The sequence below is a fragment of the Scyliorhinus torazame genome, chromosome 3, assembly GCF_047496885.1.
Source record: "Scyliorhinus torazame isolate Kashiwa2021f chromosome 3, sScyTor2.1, whole genome shotgun sequence".
Lineage (NCBI taxonomy): Eukaryota > Metazoa > Chordata > Chondrichthyes > Carcharhiniformes > Scyliorhinidae > Scyliorhinus > Scyliorhinus torazame.
This window is the reverse complement of record NC_092709.1, coordinates 291,304,845-291,319,504: the sequence shown is the minus strand read 5'-3', so window position 1 is coordinate 291,319,504 and position 14,660 is coordinate 291,304,845. Positions and strand designations below refer to the sequence as shown.

At 50.8% G+C, this 14,660-nt stretch overlaps 1 protein-coding gene across 4 annotated transcripts in view; it reads left to right on the top strand.

The window, feature by feature from the left end:
- poli (polymerase (DNA directed) iota) overlaps positions 1-14,660 on the top strand; it is a 104,332-nt gene that overhangs the window by 35,312 nt on the left and 54,360 nt on the right. For 3 of the 4 annotated variants that reach the window (XM_072497407.1, XM_072497406.1, XM_072497405.1), the window contains exon 2: positions 4,769-4,900. The exons of the other annotated variant lie outside the window; for it this stretch is intronic. In XM_072497407.1, coding sequence (XP_072353508.1) covers positions 4,769-4,900 — 132 coding nt within the window. The remainder of the gene's footprint in view (positions 1-4,768; positions 4,901-14,660) is intronic. 4 annotated transcript variants of the gene reach the window in all.

The following is a 14,660-nucleotide window of genomic DNA, read 5'->3' as shown; positions in this document are numbered from 1 at the left end:
GGGTACGCCACGTAGGCGTATTGAGGGTTCGCGTGGAGGAGATGAACCCTCTCGTCCAACGGGTTCGATTTGTGCGTCCGCACATGCTTTCAGAGCAGGATGGGTCCCGGGGCTGCCAGCCAGGTCGGACCTGACGTTCCGGAGGAGGACTTCCTCGGGAAGACAAGGAGGCGTTCGTGAGGTGTTTGATTCGTTGTTGTACACAGCAGTGACCGGATGGAGTGGAGGGCGTCCGGGAGGACTTCCTGCCAGCGGGAAACTGGGAGACTTCTGGACCGTAGGGCCAGTAGGACGGTCTTCCAGACCGTTCCGTTCTCCCTCTCTACCTGATCGTTTCCCCGGGGGTTGTAACTGGTCGTCCTGCTCGAGGCAATGCCCTTGCTGAGCAGGAATTGACGCAGTTCGTCGCTCATGAAGGAGGACTCCCTATCGCTATGTATGTAGGCGGGGAAACCGAACAGTGTAAAGATGGTGCCGAGGGCTCTAATGACCGTGGCCGCGGTCATGTTGGGACAGGGGATGGCGAATGGGAACCGGGAGTATTCGTCAATCACATTCAGGAAGTACGTGTTGCGATCGGTGGAGGGGAGGGGGCCTTTGAAGTCCAGACTGAGGTGCTCAAAGGGACGGGAAGCCTTTATCAGCTGCGCTTTATCTGGCCGGTAGAAATGCGGCTTGCACTCTGCGCAGATCTGGTAGTTCCTGGTGGGGGTCCTGACCTCCTCGATGGAGTAGGGCAGGTTGCGGGTCTTTACGAAGTGGTAGAACCGACTGTCCCCCGGGTGGCAGAGGTCCTCGTGGAGGGTCCGTAGACGGTCCACTTGTGCGTTGGCACACGTGCCGCGGGATAGGGCATCGGAAGGCTTGTTCAGCTTCCCGGGACGATACAAGATCTCATAGTTATAGGTGGAGAGTTCGATCCTCCACCGCAAGATCTTATCGTTCTTGATCTTGTCCCACTGTGCATTATCGAACATGAAGGCAACCGACCGTTGGTCCGTTAGGAGAGTGAATCTCCTACCGGCCAGGTAATGCCTCCAATGTCGCACAGCTTCCACTATGGCCTGGGCGTCCTTTTCCACTGAGGAGTGGCGGATTTCTGAAGCGTGGAGGGTGTGTGAAAAAAAGGCCACGGGTCTGCCCGCTTGGTTGAGGGTGGCCGCCAGAGCTACGTCAGACGCGTCGCTCTCAACTTGGAAGGGGAGGGACTCGTCGATTGCGTGCATCGTGGCCTTTGCGATATCCGCTTTGATGTGGCTGAAGGCCTGGCGGGCCTCTGTCGACAGGGGAAAAACCGTGGACTAGATTAGCAGACGGGCCTTGTCCGCGTAGTTGGGGACCCACTGGGCGTAATAAGAGAAAAAACGCCCAGGCAGCGTTTCAGGGCCTTGGAGCAGTGGGGGAGGGGGAACTCCATGAGGGGGCGCATGCGTTCGGGGTCTGGGCCTATCACTCCATTTCACACTACGGATGGCTAGACGGTCGGTGCTAAACACGCATTTTTCCCCGTTGTATGTGAGACTCAGGGCGTTCGCGGTCTGGAGGAATTTGCAGAGGTTGGCGTCGTGGTCCTGCTGGTCGTGGCTGCAGATGGTGACGTTGTCGAGGTACGGGAACATGGCCCGCAAACGGTACCGATCAACCATTCGGTCCATCTCCCGTTGGAAGACCGAGACCCCGTTAGTGACTCCGAATGGAACCCTTAAAAAATGATAGAGCCATCCATCTGCTTCGAAAGCAGTGTATTTTCGGTCGCTCGGGCGGATGGGGAGCTGGTGGTAGGCGGACTTAAGGTCCACCGTGGAAAAGACCTTGTACTGTGCAATCCGATTGACCATGTCGGATATGCAGGGGGGAGGGTACGCATCCCTCTACGTGTACCTATTGATGGTTTGACTATAGTCTACGACCATCCTCTGCTTCTCCCCGGTCTTTACAACTACCACCTGGGCTCTCCATGGACTATTGCTGGCCTGAATTATGCCTTCCCTCAGCAGTCGCTGGACATCTGACCGGATAAAAGATCGGTCCTGGGCGCTGTACCGTCTGCTCCTAGTGGCGACTAGTTTGCAATCCGGGGTGAGGTTCACGAACAGGGAAGGCGGATCGACCTTGAGGGTCGCGAGGCTGCAGATAGTGAGTGGGGGTATAGGGCCACCGAATTTAAACGTTAAACTCTGGAGATTACACTGAAAATCCAATCCCAGGAGTGTGGCAGCGCAGAGGTGGGGAAGGACATAAAGCCGGTAGTTCTTGAACTCCCTCCCCTGCACCGTGAGGTTCGCGATGCAGAACCCTTTGATCTCTACGGAATGGGATCCTGCTGCCAGGAAATTTTTTTGATTACTCGGGTGGATCGGGAGGGAACAGCGTCTTACCGTATCGGGGTGTATAAAACTCTCCGTGCTCCCAGAGTCGATCAGGCAGGACGTCTCGTACCCGTTTATAAATATAGTCGTTGATGCTATTTGGAGCGTTCGGGGCCGCGACTGGTCCAGGGTCACAGAAGCCAGTCGCTGTTGCTGCATCGGAGCATTTTCTTCAGGCCCGTGTGGCCGTCCATCCCGGGTCCTTAGTCGTCAGCCAAGGTGGCGGGGTCCACGGGTCGCACACGGTCGGGGTTGGACAAGATGGCACCGCCCATGGACCGCACGTAGCCGGGGGAGCACAAAATGGCGGCGCCCATCCCTCCCACGTGGAGCACCCATTGGCCGCACATGGATCGCTGGGGGGGGGGGGTTGAGTTTGGGGTTCTCCCCTGGAGATTGCGGCTACCCCCCGGGCCTGGCACACTGCTAGAAAGTGCCCCTTTTTGCCACATCCTTTACAGAGGGCCGAGCGCTCGGGGGCGTAGGCGCGGGCGTTCTGTGACGCCACATCAAACAAGGCCGCGAGGGCCCGTGACTCTTTGAGCCTAGTGTGTCTCTTTCCAGCAATCGCTGGCGAATTTGGGCTGAAAGCATACCCGCCACGAACTCATCTCGGACCAGCAGCTCTGTGTGTTCATTGGCCGAAACCGATGGGCAGTTGCAGTTTCTCCCTAGTATTAACAGTGCATTGTAGAATTCGTCCAGCGATTCCCCGGGGATTTGCCGTCTCGTCGCGAGCTGGTGGCGTGTGTAGACCTGGTTTACGGGCCGAACGTAGATTCCTATCAGCATGGCGATCGCCGTCGGGAAATCGTCCGCATTTTCTATGAGCGTGTAGATTTCAGGGCTCACCCTGGCATGCAGGACCTGGATTTGCTGTTCTTCTGTAGGTATACCGGGGGCCGTTCGGAGGTATCCCTGAAAACATGCCAACCAATGTTTAAAAGTGGTCGCTGAGTTTGCCGCGTGGGGGCTGATTCGCAGACACTCCGGCATGATTCGGAGCTCTATGTCCTTAAAAGTTTGCGTAATAAATTGTAGCACAATCAATCACTCACGAGACGAGATGAGAAGGAGTCGAACGATGTGGCTTTATTACGCAGACTTGTTCCCCAGCAGCACAGTTACAGAATGCGGCTGCTGGGAGAACCCGGGCTCTTATACTCCGCGTTACTGGGCGGCTGATCCAATCAGGACCCAGTGGCTATCCACCAATAGCCTCTCGGCATCACAGGGTACCTTAATACCCCTAATACATACCACCACCGGTTGGAATTATGATGTTATAATAATCATTATTAGCGCCACAAGTAGGCTTACATTAACACTGCAATGAAGTTACTGTGAAAATCCCTGAGTCATCACACTCCGGCTCCTGCTCGGGTACACTGAGGGAGAATTCAGAATGTCCAATTCACCTAACAGCACCTCTTTCAGGACTTGTCAAGGAAACCGGAGCACCCGGAGGAAACCCACACAGACACGGGGAGAACGTGCAGACTCCACACAGTGACCCAAGCCGGGAATCGAACCCCAGTCCCTGGCGCTGTGAAGCAATAGTGCCAACTACTGTGCTAGTTAGTGAGAGTTCAGCAGATTCGGTTTGTAAAATATGGGGTGATTCCTCAATCCGACATTTCAAAAGGGATCTCCTCTTGCTGAAAGCATAAATTAGACAATTGGTTGAACAATAGTGTTATAGCCTTTCCACTTGTCCATCGTACAGTTTGGCAATCTGATTCACATCCAAGTGTTGCAGCCTTGGGCCTGATATTTTCAGGAGTGCTGAGAATGAGGGAGGGAGTGGGGCTGGGACTTGTCATAGCTGAATAATCTAGGAGGCCAACTTCCCCGGATGTCTTGCTAATTTTTTTTGAAGACATTTTCACGTCGACCCCCAAGCAGATTGAGAGGTTAGCTAATTATCATGCTGGAAGGTAAGAATTGCAGGGCTTTGGGGAAAGAGCTGGAAAGTGGGATTAATGTTATAGCTCGTTCAAAGAGACACCATTTTCTTCACTCCAAACTCCTCAGTTACTGCCCTGTCTGCTTCATTATTGTCGTCTCATTAAAATATGTCAATCATGGACCTGTCTCTGAAGACCAGGTTAGTCACCCAACCAACAACCAACCCCTGCCTCTCTCACCATCCACCCCTCCCCTTCCCCTCTCTACACACCTTCATTAGAGGAAGCATGCTGGGGCTGGGTTTCCGTTTTGAAAATTTTCATTCTCTGCCCCTCTCCCACCAGTTTGTAGGGGGGTCACTGTTAAAACTAAAAGGTGGCCAACCTGCACTGTGAGCGAAAACTTCCTGCTGGGAGTTCAGGAATGTGGAATCACTCGTTAAATTCCTTTGTATAGAAGATCTGTACTGAATGTTGTGTTTTTCACTCCAGGTGATAGTTATAAATATGCCATCCGAGACATTGACGTCCCAGGATACAAGGTGATTGTACACATTGATCTGGATTGCTTCTATGCTCAGGTGGAAATGATTCGAAATCCTGAATTTAAAGGAATGCCTTTAGGTAATCAAATTACATCTCTCTCTTTGCAGGTTTTATTTGTGATATATTTAATTGTAATAAATCTTGTCTGATGTCTCAGTTGGTAAGTGCGTTGCTGTGTTGGAACTGAACATACAGATTACAGTGGTTCCAGGTTCCGTCCTTGGTCTCTCCACCTCCAAACTTGCTTGTACAAATGCTCACACATGCCAACTCACAATGCCATTTCTGACTTAAGGATGAGGCATTGTTTGGCAGCGATTGGAGGGGGGTGGGACACATGGCTGGGCTGGCAGTGTTCTAAACATTCGCATTGGGGCCCAGAGTAGAAGGAGTACTCCTCCTGGGCCACAACAGTAAATCCTCAGCTTTCTTGTCAAAAGCGAGTTTTACCAAGCGGAGCATCTAAATCTCATTGCATATTTGTAAGACTTCCACCTTCATTAGGCAGATGCCTCAACTGGCCAAGGAAAATAGGGCTTTAAAATGGCTGTGTGGCTAAGAAGAAATTTAATGAGGAAGTTTTAAAATGTTGAAGGGCTCTGATAAGGAGAAAAACATTATTTTCTCACACTGGAGAAACAGTAAATGCGTTGGTCACCAATTTAAAATTCCCACAAAGTGAATGTGGATAGGAGAAAAGAAAATTGCTTTTGCAGAGAATTGTTAGAACAAAGAACAAAGAAAAGTTCAGCACAGGAACAGGCCCTTTGTCCCTCCAAGCCTCCGCCGACCATGCTGCCCGTCTAAACTAAAATCTTCTACACTTTCGGGGTCCGTATCCCTCTATTCCCGTCCAATTCATGTATTTGTCAAGATGCCCCTTAAACGTCAATATCGTCCCTGCTTCCACCACCTCCTCCGGCAACGAGTTCCAGGCACCCACTACCCTCTGTGTAAAAAAACTTGCATCTGCTCTAAACCTTGTCCCTTGCACCTTAAACCTATGCCCCCTCGTAATTTATCCCTCTATCCTGGGATAAAGTCTCTGACTATCCACTCTGTCTACTTTGTAGACCTCTATCAGGTCACCCCTCAACCTCCTTTGTTCCAGTGAGAACAAAGCAAGTTTATTCAGCCTCTCCTCATAGCTAATACCCTCCATACCAGGCAACATCCTGGTAAATCTCTTCTGCACCCTCTCTAAAGCCTCCACATCCTTCTGGTAGTGTGGCGACCAGAATTGAACACTATACTCCAATTGTGGCCTAACTAAGGTTCTATACAGCTGCAACATGACTTGCAAATTTTTATACTCAATGCCCCGGCCAATGAAGGCAAACATGCCACATGCCTTCTTGACTACCTTCTCCACCTGATCCCTGCGGAACACCACCAGTCACAGCCCTCCAATCAGAAAAGCACCCTTCCATTGCTACTCTCTGCCTTTTATGACCTAGCCAGTTCTGTATCCATCCTGTCAGCTCACCTCTGATCCTGTGTGACTTCATCTTTTGTACCAGTCTACCATGAGGGACCTTGTCAAAGGCTTTACTGAAGTCCATATAGACAACATCTACTGCCCTACCTGCATCAATCATCTATGTGACCTCCTCAAAAAACTCTTACCAAGTTAATGAGACACGACCTCCCCTTCACAAAACCATGCTGCCTCTCACTAATACGTCCACTTGCTTCCAAATGGGAGTAGATCCTGTCTCAAAGAATTCTCTCCAGTAATTAGAGCAAGGAGTATTTTGCCACAGCAGCGTCTATTTGCATTTCCTAAAAGCTGGGGGAAGCACTGGATTTGAATCAGAGAAAGATTCTATTCTGCGGTCAGTGGATTGATTCAGTGAAGAATGAGCATTAACAGAATGGGTATAAATATCTACTGTTCGAGCGGCAGCCAGGTGTTCTCCAGTGACATCTGCTTCACTTCATTCAGCAAGATTTCAAGCCTGTAAATTTTGGGCATGTCTAGAGAGTACTATGCGGATATCACAGAATCCTTGCAGTGCAGAAGGAGGCCATTTGGCCCATCAACTCTGCACTGGCCCTCCGAAAAAGAATTCTATTTAGTCTCCCTGCCGTAACCCAGTAAACTTGCACATTCGTTTCATATATAATGCTGTTCCAAACCACTTCCTTTGCAGTCAATAATGCAGCCCTTTAATTTCTTCTGAATTACCCAAACTTTTCCTCAGACTGCCCTTCCATGTAGGTGATAGCTTACCAAGATTGGAAAATATATGTCAGATGTGAACTTCTGACAGCGGCTGCTATACAGGCTGTGTCAGAAGAATTGTTTAGAAATAATTTCTGCGGACTTCCGGTGGCGTGGCGAGCAGGGCGGCCGCAACAACAAGAGTTCCCGCCGGTGGCCGCGATTCGCGGCGATTTCGGGGAAATTCCCGAGTCCTCACGCACTCCCCGACTATCGTCGGCCTTTGGGGCCGTCGCAAGCAGCCAGCGGGGCCGGTTTAAAAACCGCGAAGAACCCCACGGGGGTGTCGGGCGGCAGGGGCTGAGGCGCTGGGCCCGGCGCGGCAGGTTAGAGCAGCGGGGGAGGAGCTATGAGGAGGCTGAGGCGGCAGGCCCGAGGCCAGGGCACGACGTAGGGAGAGTGCTCCACGTCGGATGGCTCCCACCTAGGAAGAAGAAAGAAGGTTGAAGCCTGGTCCCAGGGGAGTTCTGGGTGAATGTAGAGGAGAAAGAAAGAAGGTTTAAGGAAGTTTGGTGAAAGTTTTTTTTTGTCTCCCCCTTTCTTTTTCAAAAAAAGAATGTCAGATTGATGAAGGACAGGAGGGTGAAGGGGGAGAGAGGGGAAAAGAAATAAGATAAAAAACAATAAGCCGCTAAAGGATGCGAAGAGCAGCGTCGAAGAATGGAGGAAACGCATGTTCGCCACCGAAGGAGAAGACGAGCAAAAGTGTTGACAGGATGGCGGAAGCCGAACTGCAAGGCGGGGCCGCACTACTTACGGTGGAGAAGATGACCGAGGTGATGGCGGTGGAGCTGGAAAAACAGTTTGTGAGGCACATGGAGGCCTTGAGTAAAGAGACGGCGGTCGTGTTGAGGTCAGTGGTGGAGGAGGCAATCGGCCCGATGAATGAATGAATGAATGAAAATCGCTTATTGTCACGAGTAGGCTTCAATGAAGTTACTGTGAAAAGCCCCTAGTCGCCACATTCCCGCGCCTGTTCGGGGTTAACAGAGGTTAACAGAGGACTCCGAGCAAAGCTGGAAGACTTGGAAAACCGCTCAAGGCGGCACAATTTGAGAATTGCGGGCTTGTCCGAAGGGACAGAGGGCCCAAGGCCAACGCAATACTTCGCTAAGAAGTTGGCGGAGCTGATGGGGGAGGGTGAGAACCCCACCCTGTACGAACTAGACCGAGCTCATCGGTCATTAAGGCCGAAGCCCAAAGTGAACGAGCCACCAAGGGCAGTAATTATCTGCTTCCATATGTTTTGCATGAAGGAGAAAGTATTAAGCTGGGCGAAGCAGGAGTGTGAGGTGCTGTGGGATGGTACTGCGGTTCGGATCTACCAGGACTTGACGGTGGAGTTGGCAAAAAGATGAGCGGCATTTGGGCGAGTGAAGGCGGCTTTGTACAAGAAGGGGGTGCGATTTGGTGTGGTGTACCCGGCGAAGTTGAGAGTAACATATAACGCCAAAGACTTTTATTTTGAGACAGCAGAGGCGGCTGAGGCATTTGTGAGGGCAGAAGGCTTGGGACAGACGTGAAGAGCGGAACTGGAAGAGAGACTGTGGACTGTGTTTGAGCGGCTGAAAAATGTACAAATGTTACAACTTTCTTTTTACTGATTTGTATTGAAATTTACTTCTCTTTGCATTGTTACAGAGTTCAATGGCGTTCTGTATTGCGACGGTTAAATGTTATGTTAGTGAATTGTAGGGGTTGGATTGTTGGGTTCGTTTTGGAGTTTCTTTCTCTGGGATTGGGTGGAAGGGGGCGAGAGGTCTTGGCGGGGGGAGCCACCCGCGCTAGCTAACTAAAGTCAGTTAGTGAACGGGGGTGAGGTGAGAGGAGGGCTGTGGACGTGGGAGCCTGGATAGCAGGCTTCAATGGGCCTATGAGGCGAGCAAGAGGGGGTGGAGGGATGGATGTTGGGGGATGTTTTTGTAGGGGGGGTTCTTGGGAAGAGGGGAAGGGGTTCAATGTTAACAATGGACAGGGGCAGGTCAGGCTTATGGGGCAGGTCCCGGTGGTATTGTGATGGTGGATAAGAAAGGTGGGGGGGGGGGTGAGAGACCCCCAGTAAGGATAGTCACGTGGACCGTGAGGGGGCTAGGAGGTCTGGTCAAGAGGTCAAGGTTGCTTGCACATCTTAAAAGTTTGAAAGCCGATGTAGCAATGTTGCAGGAGACTCACTTGAGGGTGAAGGACCAGGTGAGACTTAAAAAGGGCCGGGTTCACTCCGGATTTGATGGAAGGGCTCGAGGGGTAGCGGTGTTGGTCAGCAAAAGGGTACGCTTCCAGAGGAGAAGGTGGTGGCAGATCAGGGGGGTAGATATGTGATTGTGGCAGGGGCGCTGTAGGGGTGATTAGTGGCGCTGTTAAGTGTATACGGTCCCAATTGGGACGATGTGGGATTCGCGAGGAAGGTGTTTGGGGCTATTCCCCACTTGGACACGCATGAGCTGATTATGGGGGGGTGGGGGGGGGGACTGGGGTGCAGGAGCCAAGTTTGGACAGATCACGGCCGCGCTCGCTGGTCCCATCATGCGGGGTGAAGGCGCTGGCTGGGCTAATGGCGGAAATGGGAGGGGTGGACCCTTGGAGGTTCCTGCACCCAAGGGAATGGGAGTACTCGTTTTTCTCAGCGGTCCATAAGGAAAACTCGCGGATCGTCTTTTTTGTGGTGGGGAAAGCTTTGCTGGCTGGAGTCAAGGGGTCCAAATACTCTGCAATTGCAGTGTCAGATCATGCTCCACATTGGGTGGATGTGGTGCTGGAAAAGGGGGCAGCACAGAGACCAGCGTGGAAACTGGATGTTCGGCTTTTGGGGAACCAAGTGTTCTGTGAGAAAATTGAAATGGTAATTAAGGAATATGTAGGTTTCAATTGTACGGGTGAGGTGTCAAAGGCAGTCGTCTGGGAGGCACTAAACGCGGTGGTGAGGGGTGAGGTAATTTTGTTTAAGGCCAGGGTGGACAAAGAGGAGAGGTTGGGGCGGCAGAGGGTAATAGATGAGATGTTGGAGGTAGATAGGAGGTATGCAGAGGATGGGGACCCGGCGAAGCTGGAAAAGAGGAAGGAACTACAGGCGAGTTTCGACCGACTGTCCACCAGGAAGGCGGTGCACCAACTGAGACGAGCACGGGGTGCAGTTTATGAACATGGAGATAAGGCTGTTAGCAGGTCAGCTCCGGAGGAGGCAGCGGCAAGGGAAATACTTCAGATGAAGTACAGGACAGGGAAGTTGGTGGTGGCCCCAGTGCTGATTAACAAGGTTTTTGAGGCGTTTTATGAGAGATTGTACAAGTCAGAGCCACCCGGGGGAGACCGTGATATGCAGGAATTTCGAGATGAGTTGGAGTACTCGAGGCTAGGGGAGGGGGGCAGGGCTACATTAGAAGGAGCAACAGTGGAGCAGGAGATAAAGGATGCGATTGGGAGGATGCAGTCGGGGAAGGTGGCAGGGCCGGATGGGTTTCCGGTGGAATATTATAAAAAATTTAAGGATAAGCTGGCACGCCTGATGGTGGGGATGTTTGAGGAGGTGATAGGGAAGGTTTTTTTTTAACAATACAGCGCAGTACAGGCCCTTCGGCCCACGATGTTGCACCGAAACAAAAGCCATCTAACCTACACTATGCCATTATCATCCATATGTTTATCCAATTATCTTTTAAATGCCCTCAATGTTGGCGAGTTCACTACTGTAGCAGGTAGGGCATTCCACGGCCTCACTACTCTTTGCGTAAAGAACCTACCTCTGACCTCTGTCCTATATCTATTACCCCTCAGTTTAAAGTTATGTCCCCTCGTGCCAGCCATTTCCATCCGCGGGAGAAGGCTCTCACTGTCCACCCTATCCAACCCCCTGATCATTTTGTATGCCTCTATTAAGTCTCCTCTTAACCTTCTTCTCTCCAACAAAAACAACCTCAAGTCCATCAGCCTTTCCTCATAAGATTTTCCCTTCATACCAGGCAACATCCTGGTAAATCTCCTCTGCACCCGCTCCAAAGCCTCCACGTCCTTCCTATAATGCGGTGACCAGAACTGTACGCAATACTCCAAATGCGGCCATACCAGAGTTCTGTACAGCTGCAACATGACCTTCCGACTCCGGAACTCAACCCCTCTACCAATAAAGGCCAACACTCCATAGGCCTTCTTCACAACCCTATCAACCTGGGTGGCAACTTTCAGGGATCTATGTACATGGACACCTAGATCCCTCTGCTCATCCACACTTTCAAGAACTTTACCATTAGCCAAATATTCCGCATTCCTGTTATTCCTTCCAAAGTGAATCACCTCACACTTCTCTACATTAAACTCCATTTGCCACCTCTCAGCCCAGCTCTGAAGCTTATCTATATCCCTCTGTAACCTGCTACATCCTTCCACACTATCGACGACACCACCGACTTTAGTATCGTCTGCAAATTTACTCACGCACCCTTCTGCGCCGTCCTCTAGGTCATTGATAAAAATGACAAACAGCAACGGCCCCAGAACAGATCCTTGTGGTACTCCACTTGTGACTGTACTCCATTCTGAACATTTCCCATCAACCACCACCCTCTGTCTTCTTTCAGCTAGCCAATTTCTGATCCACATCTCTAAATCACCCTCAATCCCCAGCCTCCGTATTTTCTGCAATAGCCTACCGTGGGGAACCTTATCAAACACTTTGCTGAAATCCATATACACCACATCAACTGCTCTACCCTCATCTACCTGTTCAGTCACCTTCTCAAAGAACTCAATAAGGTTTGTGAGGCATGACCTACCCTTCACAAAGCCATGCTGACTATCCCTGATCATATTATTCCTATCTAGATGATTATAAATCTTGTCTCTTATAATCCCCTCCAAGACTTTACCCACTACAGACGTGAGGCTCACCGGTCTATAGTTGCCGGGGTTGTCTCTGCTCCCCTTTTTGAACAAAGGGACCACATTTGCTGTCCTCCAGTCCTCTGGCACTATTCCTGTAGCCAATGATGACATAAAAATCAAAGCCAAAGGTCCAGCAATCTCTTCCCTGGCCTCCCAGAGAATCCTAGGATAAATCCCATCAGGTCCCGGGGACTTATCTATTTTAAGCCTGTCCAGAATTGCCAACACCTCTTCCCTACGTACCTCAATGCCATCTATTCTATTAGCCTGGGGCTCAGCATTCTCCTCCACAACATTATCTTTTTCCTGAGTGAATACTGACAAAAAATATTCATTTAGTATCTCGCCTATCTCTTCAGACTCCATACACAATTTCCCATCCCTGTCCTTGACTGGTCCTACTCTTTCCCTAGTCATTCGCTTATTCCTGACATACCTATAGAAAGCTTTTGGGTTTTCCTTGATCCTTCCTGCCAAATACTTCTCATGCCCCCTCCTTGCTCGTCTTAGCTCTCTCTTTAGATCCTTCCTCGCTACCTTGTAACTATCCATCGCCCCAACTGAAACTTCACACCTCATCTTCACATAGGCCTCCTTCTTCCTCTTAACAAGCGATTCCACTTCCTTGGTAAACCACGGTTCCCTCGCTCGACGCCTTCCTCTCTGCCTGACCGGTACATACTTATCAAGAACACGCAGTAGCTGATCCTTGAACAAGCCCCACTTATCCAGTGTGCCCAACACTTGCAGCCTACTTCTCCACCTTATCCCCCCCAAGTCACGTCTAATGGCATCATAATTGTCCTTCCCCCAGCTATAACTCTTGCCCTGCGGTGTATACTTATCCCTTTCCATCATTAACATAAACGTCACCGAATTGTGGTCACTGTCCCCAAAGTGCTCTCCTACCTCCAAATCCAACACCTGGCCTGGTTCATTACCCAAAACCAAATCCAACGTGGCCTCGCCTCTTGTTGGCCTGTCAACATATTGTTTCAGGAAACCCTCCTGCACACACTGTACAAAAAACGACCCATCTATTGTACTCGAACTATATCTTTTCCAGTCAATATTTGGAAAGTTAAAGTCTCCCATAATAACTAACCTGTTACTTTCGCTCTTATCCAGAATCATCTTCGCCATCCTTTCCTCTACATCCCTAGAACTATTAGGAGGCCTATAAAAAACTCCCATCAGGGTGACCTCTCTTTTCCTGTTTCTAACTTCAGCCCATACTACCTCGGAAGAAGAGTCCCCATCTAGCATCCTCTCCGCCACCGTAATACTGCTCTTGACTAGCAGCGCCACACCTCCCCCTCTTTTGCCTCCTTCTCTGAGCTTACTAAAACACCTAAACCCGGAACCTGCAACATCCATTCCTGTCCCTGCTCTATCCATGTCTCCGAAATGGCCACAACATCGAAGTCCCAGGTACCAACCCATGCTGCCAGTTCCCCTACCTTGTTTCGTATACTCCTGGCATTGAAGTAGACACACTTCAAACCACCTACCTGAACACTGGCCCCCTCCTGCGACATCAAATCTGTGCTCCTGACCTCTATACTCTCATTCTCCCTTACCCTAAAACTACAATCCAGGTTCCCATGCCCCTGCTGCATTAGTTTAACCCCCCCCAAAGAGCACTAACAAATCTCCCCCCCCCCCCAGGATATTTGTGCCCCTCAGGTTCAGATGTAGACGAAGGTTGTTGCCGCAAACCTTGGGGCAGGCATCGATTTCACTGTTGCTAAAAAACAGATAAAGATCCGACGGAGTGTGGGTCATATCGGCCCATATCACTTCTGAATGTGGACGCAAAAGTGTTGGCGAAGGTACTGGCGGGTAGGCTGGAGGAGTGCCTTCCGAAGGTGAGAGGGGCGGATCAGACGGGGTTCGTGAAAGGGAGGCAGCTGTTTTCAAACATTAGGAGGGTTTTGAACGTTGTTATGGCACCGGCGGAAGGGAAGGAAACAGAGGTGGTTGTGACATTGGACGCCGAGAAGGCATTTGATCGGGTAGAATGGGGGTACCTGATGGCAGTGCTGGAGCGGTTTGGGATTGGACCAAGGTTTGTGAACTGGGTAAAGCTATTATATAAGGAGCCGAAGGTGAGTGTCCGCACAAATAATATCAGTTTGAGATACTTTTCTCTCCACCGTGGGACTAGGCAGGGATGTCCTATGTCCCCCCTGCTGTTTGCACTTGCGATTGAGCCGTTGGCCATCGCATTGAGAAGTTCGGGAGCATGGAAAGGAATAGTGCGGGGGGGGATAGAGCATAGGGTGTCCTTATATGCCGACGACTTGCTGCTGTATGTGTCGGAACCAAGTGCGTCGATAGGAGGAATATTGCAGCTACTGTGGGTATTTGGGTCTTTCTCGGGGTACAAGCTGAACCTGGACAAGAGTGAGTATTTTGTGGTGTCTCAGCTGGGGGTGGGGGCAGGGGAGGGAGGGCTGCCATTCCGTAGAGCAGGGTCTCATTTTAGGTATCTGGGGGTGCAGGTTGCCCGGGAGTGGGGGAGGCTTCGCAGGTACAACATCACTAGTTTGGTGGGGAGAGTGGAAGCCGATCTGGCAAGGTGGGACGGCCTTCCTCTGTCACTGGCGGGTCGGGTACAGGCGGTTAAAATGAATGTGTTGCCGCGATTCCTGTTTATTTTTCAATGCCTACTGATTTTCCTGCCAAAGTTTTTTTTCAGGGAGATTGAGGGAAGAATTACCTCATTCATATGTGGAG